The sequence below is a fragment of the Mus pahari genome, chromosome 3, assembly GCF_900095145.1.
Source record: "Mus pahari chromosome 3, PAHARI_EIJ_v1.1, whole genome shotgun sequence".
Taxonomy (NCBI): domain Eukaryota; kingdom Metazoa; phylum Chordata; class Mammalia; order Rodentia; family Muridae; genus Mus; species Mus pahari.
In genome coordinates, this window is record NC_034592.1 from 138,622,787 (window position 1) to 138,632,544 (window position 9,758).

The window sequence follows — 9,758 nt, forward strand, 5'->3', positions numbered from 1 at the left end:
TTACAGATGGTTGTGAGCTACCATGTGGTTGCTGGGATTTGAACTCCGGACCTTCGGAAGAGCAGTCGGGTGCTCTTACCCACTGAGCCATCTCACTAGCCCTCAGGCTAGTGGGACTTGGTCTCTAAAGAAAAAAAAGACAGCTGGTTAAATGGCTCAGCTGATAAGAGCTCTGTTCTTCTAGAGGTCCCAGCTATGATTCCCAGCACACACATGATGACTCAGAACAATCTGTAACTCTAGTTCTAGAGGACCCAACTCTTCTCTGACATCCAAGGGCACTGCATGCACGTAGTACATAGACATACGTACAGGCGAAACACCCACACGTACAAAATTAAAAACAAAGCCTGAAAAGAACAAAACAAGGAAATGTGCGCTCTGGCTACAGTGCCAGTTGCAGGGGAGTCTCTGTGTGTGGCTCTTAGGTATGTACTGCAGTGGGGTTTGGTCTTCCTTTTCCTGCCTGTGAATGGAATACTCTGCCCCTCCCCTTTTGCCTGTCTTATAGTTGTTGAGATGACATGTGACAGAGCCATGTGACATTATTTGGTGAAAGCAGTTGCTATTGCTAATCTCCTGTAGTTCAACCTAATAGTCTGAAAGTTTAGTCAGTTCATGAGTCTAGTTTGCCTCAAGGGTGGGGGTCAGAGCCTGTAATTTACTGGCTACATCAAAGGCACATAATAAAGCTCTGTGACTGATGGAACTAAGCTGTTCCCAAGGCAGGTAGCAGCTGTGATCTTGTAAGTTCTACTGGGTCAGTGTCTAAGATGGTCATTAGTACTGCTTCTTTTTATGACATACAGATAGGTCCCTTCACCCAGGAATAACTTGCATCATGTCACTTATTTTTTATTTTAAGAATATTTATTTCTTATGAGTGTGTGTATAGTACCAATAACGGAGTGTATGTTTCAGGCCCTTGCAGGAGTCTGCAAGGTCAGAAGAGGGCACTGGATCCCCTGGAACTGGAATTATAGGCAGTTGTGAGTCATCAGGTAGTTGTCTGCAAGAGCAGTAAGTGCTCTTTGTTTTGTTTTTTTGGTTTTTTGAGACAGGTTTTCTCTGTATAGCCCTGGCTGTCCTGGAACTCACTTTGTAGACCAGGCTGGCCTTGAACTCAGAAATCCGCCTGCCTCTGCCTCTGCCTTCCGGAGAGTTTGTTTGGTCTGATAACAGTTGGAATATTCCCACACAGTACACTCTTCTTGAAATTCCAATACTTGGGAGGCAGACTGCAAGTTCAAGTCTGGCCTGACAATAGCATAACAACAACAAAAACTCTGAAAATGAAGCCAGCCTGGTTTATATGGCACATTCTAGACCAGTCAGGTCTACGCGTGATCTCTGTCTCAAAAAACAAAATAATTTAAATTGTGGTTGGAGCAATAGTTCACTAATTAAGAGACTGGCTGCTCTTCCACAGGACCTGGGTTCAATTCCCAGCATCCATATGCTGTTAATAACTATAACTTAAGTTCCAGGGGATCTAGTACCTTCTTCTGCCATCCATGGTATGCATGTGATGCACACAAGCAGACATGCATGCAGGCAAAACATCCATACACATAAAATAAAAATAATTTATTTAATTACTGTTTTAGTTAAGATTTTATTGTTGTGACCAAGGCAACTCTTATAAGGAAAACATTTAATTGGAGTTGGCTTACAGTTTCTTTCTTTTTTTCTTTTCTTTTATTTTTTTAAATATTTATTTATTATTATTATTATTATTATTTTTTTTTTTGGTTTTTCGAGACAGGGTTTCTCTGTATAGCCCTGGCTGTTGGCTGTCCTGGAACTCACTCTGTAGACCAGGCTGGCCTCGAACTCAGAAATTCGCCTACCTCTGCCTCCCGAGTGCTGGGATTAAAGGCATGCGCCACCATGCCCGGCTAATATTTATTTATTATTGTATCTAAGTACACTGTAGTTGTTTTCAGACACACCAGAAGAGAGCACCAGATCTCATGATGGATGGTTGTGAGCCACCATGTGGTTGCTGGGATTTGAACTCAGGACCTTTGGAAGAGCAGCCAGTGCTCTTAACCACTGAGCCATCTCTCCAGCCCCCCCACCCCCTTTTTTTTTAAAGACAGGGTTTCTCTGTGTAGCCCTGGCTGTCCTGGAACTCTGTAGACCAAGGCTATTTCTTGAACTCAGAAATCCAAGTGCTGGGAATAAAGGCATGCGCCACCACGCCCAGCGGCTTACAGTTTCAGAGGTTCGGTCCATTATTATCTTGGCAGGAAACATGGTGGCAGAAGGAAACTGTATGCCACACTGGGTGTAGCTTGAGCATATATGACCTCAAAGCCTGTCGCCACAGTGATATACTTCCTCCAACAAGGCCACACCTCCTAATAGTGCCACTTCCTATGAGCTTATGGGGCTATTGCTATTCAAACCACCACATTATGTATATATGTGTCTATGTGCACATGTGAAGGAGTGTAGGTGCCTTCAGAGTTCAGAACGTATTGGATCTTTTGCTGCTGGAGTTCCTGGCAGTTTTGAGCCACCCAGTATAGTTACTGGGAACCAGAGTTGGGCCTTCTGTAAGAGTAGTATGAACTTTTCACTGCTGAGCCAGTCCTTTAGTTCCTCTCAGAGGCTCATAGAGCCCAGTATGGTTGCCAGTTTGCTATGTTGTTGAGTGGGTCCTTGGCACTCTTACTCAAGTGCCAGGTTATCAACTCGCGCTGCCACACCCAACTTTGTTTTGTTCTGAGACAGGATTTTACTTTAAGACATATTACAATATTATTTATGTTTGTGTATGCGTGCACAGAATGTTGTGCATGGGGAGGCAGCCAACAACCTGTAGGAGCTGGTTCCCCTTCTATCATGGAGGATTCAGGGGTTGGACTCAGAGCACCAGGCTTCTTGGTGGCAGGCACCTCTCCCTGCTGAGCCGTCCCTCCAGTCTCGCTACTCTGTACATGCAGACCTTGAATTTGCAGTGACCCTCCTGTGCTGTAGTTATAGGTATATGCTACAATACTACCTTTCGGGGGAAGAGTATTTGATTGTGTAACTCCAGGCTGGCCTGTAGTTCTCAATCTTCTGCCCCCCGAATGCTAGGATTACAGGAGTGTGCCACTCTGCTCCGCTTCTCTTGAGTATTTTAGCCATAGAAAGACTTAACACAGGGAATCAGGATCTTATAAAACAGGGAAGGATTGGAGTTGTGAGGCTCAAGGTTGCTGTCTTTCGAGAACCAGTTTGAAGGGCTGTCAATGGAGCCTTGGCAGCTGGGAAGTCATTATTGGCATTGCCACTCCCACTACTTCTCTTTAACACTGATTCATCTGGTGGCTGGACATTTGCAGAGCAGCAGCAGCTGCATCCAGGAACTCCTCAGCGCTCTGATGACAAAGGCCAAGCTATTGAGTCAGCAGCTGCATTTTTTTAAAATTAATTTATTTATTTTACGTAAGTACACTGTAGCTGTCTTCAGACACTCCAGAAAAGGGTATCAGATCTCATTACAGATGGTTGTGAGCTACCATGTGGTTGCTGGGATTTGAACTCAGGACCTCTGAAAGGGCAGTCAGTGCTCTTACCCGCTGAGCCGTCTCTCCAGCCCCACAACTGCGTTTTAACACATTCTGATTTATGTGTGAGTGGTTGGCCTGATTACTGAACTATGGGTCTCTGTCACCTTGATTGCTTATTGGAAGGGAATGAAGGAACATTGTTTGCTTTCCCAACTCTTAATCTAGAAAGGCTGGAATAGAGACTGACATCACCCATAGGCCGAACTGGCCACAGCTCCGCATCCTTCCAAATATTTTTCACCTTCTTTTAAGAAGAAGTAATAGCTGGGTGTGTTGGCACATGCCTTGGATCCCGGCATTCTGGAGGCAGAGACAGGCAGATCTCTGAGTTCAAGTCCAGCCAGGGCTACCTAGTAATACCCTGTCTCAAAACCAACAACCAACAACAACAACCGAAAACTTCCAACATGAATAATGTGAGGTAGCTTAGCAGGTCAGGGCACTTGCCGTCAAGCTTGATGTCCTGAGTTCTGTACCTCGGAAGGGAGAATCGACTCATAAAAGTTGTCCTCTGACATCCCCGTGTGCTGTGGCATGCCTGCTCACACACAACTAATGAAATGTAATAAAGGCATAAACACTTTATGTAACAGTATATCTTCCATAGTGTTGTGTTGTATCTCAGTACAGGAGGAACCACCGTGTTCTTTTCAATATTTGCACAGTACTTCATTATATGGTCTAAAAATGCTCAGAACAGCTAGCTGTGCTGGCACTCACTATAACCCCTGTACGCAGAAGGGAGAGGCAGGAGCATCAGGAGCTGAGTTAATTTTTACCGACATAGTGTTTGAAGCTACCATGGGCCACATGAAATCCTGTCTCAGAAAACCAACTAACTAAACACACAAACAAAACTGAACAAAACCAGCCTGTGTTTTAAGCTTGTTATAGTTTATAGACACATGCTGATATAGCCAGGAAGGTCACGTTTGCTTCTTGACTCCAGTGTACTCAGGGCTTGTGCATATGACTTCTCTTCTAACTGGTACTGTGACTGACTTCACATGAGCAAATTCAGGCTCTGAAAAGTTAATAGTTGATCAACTGAGAAAGGACTCTGTTGAGATCTTTTACAAAGTCTGAGTGTGTGCCCTGTGGCATGCACAAAGAGGTCAGAGGACAACTTTTGGAGTTTATTCTTTCCTTTCAGTGTAGGCTTTGCTGATGGAACTCAGATTGTCAGTCTGTGTGGCAAGTGCTTTTGCATGCAGAGCCATCTCACTGGCTCCAGATCAAAACTTTTACTACTTGCTTTTGTTTATTTTGAGACAGGATCTCTAGTCCAGGTTGGCCTGGGATTCGTGGCACTTTCTCCTGCTTTAGTTCTGTAATTACAGGTGTGTGTCAACCATGGCCCATAAGACTTGAATTCAAGCCGGGCAGTGGTGGCGTACGCCTTTAATCCCAGCACTTGGGAGGCAGAGGCAGGCAGATTTCTGAGTTAGAGACCAGCCTGGTCTACTTACAGAGCTTTTTTTTTTTTTAAATTTATTTATTATTATATCTAAGTACACAGTAGCTGTCTTCAGATGCACCAGAAGAGGGCGTCAGATCTCATTACGGATGGTTGTAAGCCACCATGTGGTTGCTGGGATTTGAACTCAGGACCTTTGGAAGAGCAGTCGGGTGCTCTTACCCACTGAGCCATCTCTCCAACCCCCATGCCTGGTTTTCAAGTGCAGGACTTTGGCACTAGAGAGATGCTTACCTCAGCAGTTAAGTTCACTGGCACCTTTTTCAAAGGACCTGTGCTTTGATTCCTTAGCACCCACTTGGTGGCTCAAAGCCATCTGTAACTCTACTGCCTCTTCTGACGTATGTGGGCTGCAGTAGGCACACAAGTGGTACACAAATATACATGCAGCCAAAACATTCATACAAATAAATAAATCCTTAAAAACAAATTTTAAAAAGGTATGTCATAATACTTTTGTAATTGTGCTCTATGGGAAGAGGCTTGGCTATTTTGAATAGGCATTAAAGTAATAATTTCCCTTTTTTCTGACCTAGGTATCCGGCTCATATTGAAGACATTGACTACGAAGAAGGGAGAGTTCTCATCCATTTCAAGCGTTGGAACCATCGTTATGATGAGTGGTTTTGCTGGGACAGTCCTTATCTACGCCCTTTAGAGAAGATCCAGCTGAGGAAAGAGGGTTTACATGAAGAGGATGGATCTTCTGTGAGTAGCAAATCCTGGGAGTTCTGTAGTGACTGAGGTTGATCAACTGCAGGAGTTTGTGTCTAGGCTTTGATCTTCATTGGACAGTTTAGTACCCACTGGAGAGCAACCCTTGCCTTGGCCTGTGGTGGTAACCATCAGGTCTCTGTGGACTCGGGCTCCTTTAGAGTTCAGGTTTTACCTGTTTGGTGCAGTTGATGTAATAGTTCATAAACTAACTTCTCTGGGTTTCCATCCATATGAACATGATCTTATATCCATATGAACATGATCTTAGACCCTTTTTAGAGACCACTGTTTCCCTAGTGTTCAAAATACTACGGGGCACAGAATAGGTCTTCAGGAAATATTTGTATAATAAACCAGGTGTGGTATCTCATCCTGGTTCTTGGAAGGCCAAGGTTCACGGATTGCTTTGAGTTTGAGGCCAGCCTAGGCTACAAAGTAAGACCTACCACCTCTCCCATGGCAGGAATGATGCCCCTAATCCCAACCCTGAGGGTGTAGAGGAACAGGAGGCTCAAGAGGTCAAAAACTGAACAATTAAATCAAAGCAGTAGAGCTGTTATCTCAGCACTTGAGAGGCAGAGGCAGAATGTGCGCTAGGGTTCCAGGCCAGCCAGCTTTAAACAGCAGGTTCCAGGCCAGCCAGAGCTACATAATGAGACCCATTTTAAAACCAACAATAAGCAAAACTATTCCTCCACCAAATTGTTGAATAATGGGTGAGTGATTGAAATGGAGACCCACTGTGTGTAGAGTGGTGTATACTAGGTAAGGTGGCCTGGAAGATGCTTTGCTGTGCTAAGCTCATCTATGGAGCAGTCATTTTATATGTGGGTCCAGAGCTTGTTTTATATAGTCTGACGAGCCCTGGAGGACTTGAACTTGGTTGGATTGTTTCAGCTTTTCTAAATTTCATGATTGTTTCTGGAGCTTTAATTGCCTTCAGAACGACATACAACCTTCACTTTTGTTTAAAACAGACATTGAGATATCTTTAGGATCTGTCTGTCTCAGTCTAGATTCCAGTTTCTATTCTAAACTCACAGAGGAACTTGAACTCTGGCTGGCCTTTCTGTTTTGCCTTTTTTCCCTTCCAGTTTAGGGTCGTTCAGTACTGTTCTGTTTGATCATTCCGTGGTCATCTGTAGTCTGTGAATGCACACTGTGCTGACAGCAGCATGGCACTGCACGAGTGCCTCCCTTGGTCAGGGACCAGGCAGCCAGTGTGGGTGGCATGAAATGCCCTGACGCTGCTTCCCTGAAGATAAGGAGCCTCATTTCTTCCAGCTCCTAAACTAGGTATGTTCTCTGTGGCCCAGGACTCTTAGATTCCCTTTCATTATGAATACTGGATAGTGGAAGATTGTCTCAATGTTGTCCTATGACCTTCCCATCATAGGGACTGGGCTCTTAGGTCTTACCCTTCTGGTCGGTTGGTTTTTGGTTGTTTGAGGCAGGGTCTTGCCATGTAGCCCCGATTATGGAGAGAGAGCAGGTTATTCTTGAGATTATGGAGCTCCTCCTCCTTCTGTTTGCTGAATGCTGGAATTAAAGATGTGTATAATCATTTTTAGATTGATTTCTTTACTGTTATTCAAATGGGTGTTTTTGCCTACGTATATGTATTTGGTACTTTTGGAGGTCAGGAAGGGCATCAGATCTCCTGTGACTACAGTTATAGAGCCACCATGTGGGTGCTGGGAACTGAATTCAGGTCCTCTGCAAGAGAAGTGAGTGCTCTTAACCCCTGAGCCAACTCTCTAGCCCTAACCTTATTTTTTGGTTCCCTATGCTGAACATTGGAATCATCTTGCATCTTAATGGCCCATTCTAGTCCACTCTCTTGGTCTGTTTTTAGTGTGTGTGTGTGTGTGTGTGTGTGTGTGTGTGTGTGTGTGTGCTCTCCCGCCCGCGCTTTCTACCTGAAGTAGCTGAACGATATTGTTGGATCCCCTGGAAATAAATTAAGATATTTTTGGTGCTGGGTCCCAAATCCCAGTCCTGTGGAAGAGCAGCATGTGCTCATAACTGCTGAACCATTCCTCAAGCCACAAGCTTTATTTTTAATTAAACATGTGTGTTTATGTATAATACACTTGTGCAGAAAAACTTTAAGAAGTTGGTTTTTGCCACCACGTAGGTTCTCGGAATTGAATTTTGGTTGTTGGGCTTGGGGAATAAATGCCTTGACTTGCCAAGTCATCTTGCTCGACCCATCTTTTTTTTCTTAATTTATTGTGTGTGTGTGCGTGCGTGCACTTATGCCACAACACAGGTTTTAGATGACAGAGGAAAACGTGCAAGAGCTGTTGTCCCTTGTAGTATGTGTGTCCTCAGGATAGAATTCAGGTGAGAGCAGTACTCGCCCTCATCTGCTGAGCCATCTTGCCAGCCCTTCATTTATTTTTGAAAAAGAATCTTTTTGTGTGGCTAAAACTGACTCAAACTCCTGATGGTTTTGCCTTAGTGATGCTCGTGCTAGGATTGCCGTGTCTCAGTGCTGTCCAGTCCTCCCTTACTGCTCACATGCATCCCAGCAACTTTACGAATTGTACTGTAATGTGCTCCCTAGGAGATTCAGTCGGTAACTGGACGTTTATTTTATTTTATTTATTTTTTTTTTATAGGAATTTCAAATAAACCAGCAAGTGCTTGCTTGCTGGTCTGACTGTCGATTTTATCCAGCCAGAGTCACTGCTGTGAACAAGGATGGTAAGGTGTTCAGTTGTGGTTGTTTTTGCTTCTGCTGTAGGGGAACTTTTATAGTTTGAGTACTTAATAATGTATCAGGATTTGTTAGCTAGCAATATTTTTTCAGCTGGTACTAGGCATATGTCTGGCACTAGGAAGAGATTCTAAATGGAAAGAAAGCTGGATATGAGAGAGGGATTTCTTATAGGTTCACTCACCTACATTAAAACGAAAGAAAAAGAAAGAAAGAGAGGGAGGAGATTCGTTCTTTGCTACTAAATTTCAGTCATTATTTCCTCAACCAAGCACCATGGGTTCTGCTCAGAGGTCTGTGGATTCTTTATCTCTAGAACCCTGATATTTTGGTGATAGATACCATTCATTGTTTATTTTATTTATTTGTGAACAACTTACAAATTAATTAAATATCACCAAACATTTGAACATGCTCTGTGGATCCAAGGTGACTAGGGTAGGACCTGAGATGCAGAGATGGGAGCCTGGGGGCGGCTGCCTAGCAGTTCTGAGCATGTAGGAAGACAGGGCTGGGAATTGGATCCAAAAAAGATGCAATTTTTTGAGTACAAGGGAATGGTTTGAGTATGGGGAGTGGTTTGTATGATCAGAAGGGACTCTGTGTCCACATGAAGTGTTTGCTTAGCGTATTCTAGCAAGATGTCTGGGTGTGTGGCCCTGATCTCTGGAGTGAATGTTTTGGGCAGTCAGAGGTCCATTGTGTCAGGTCAAGGGGCTGAGGATGTAGCTGGTGACGGAGCACTGGCCTAGCATGCACGGGCCCTGAACCAATCCCAAGCACTGCAAATCAAAAGAAAACTAAACCAACAATGACCAACACGGGCCTTTTTGTTGTTGGTTTTGTTGTTATTGTGGTGGGTTTTTGGTTTTTTTTGTCTTTTTTTTTTTTTTGAGATAGAATCTCACTATGAACCCTTGGCTGTTATAGAACTCAGAGAGATCCTGTTTGCTTCTGCCTCCTGTGCTGGGGTTAAAGTCATACATACCAAGGCCTGGCACACAGTGGAAATTCCATGAAGTTGTTCAGCTGTTTATTTAGTACGCTGTCAAGTGTTGGGATGATTAAAATTTGTCAGGGAATGGTTAACATTGTCTAAAGAAACCTCCAAAGTGACGTTCCATCTTGTGAGCTAACTAAACAATTACTGATTTTCCAGTTCACGTGAAGTGCATTTGGATAGTCCCATCTTTCACTAAATTATGTCTTATATGTAATATATATATATATATATATATATATATATATATATATATATATATACACACACATATTATAT

The 9,758-nt window shown here is 43.6% G+C and overlaps 1 protein-coding gene across 1 annotated transcript in view; it reads left to right on the plus strand.

Moving 5' to 3' along the window:
* Phf20 (PHD finger protein 20) overlaps positions 1 to 9,758 on the plus strand; it is a 107,285-nt gene that overhangs the window by 45,614 nt on the left and 51,913 nt on the right. Inside the window, exons 3-4 of the mRNA XM_021193556.1 lie at positions 5,577 to 5,748; positions 8,382 to 8,466. Of these exons, the coding sequence (XP_021049215.1) occupies positions 5,577 to 5,748; positions 8,382 to 8,466 (257 nt within the window). The remainder of the gene's footprint in view (positions 1 to 5,576; positions 5,749 to 8,381; positions 8,467 to 9,758) is intronic.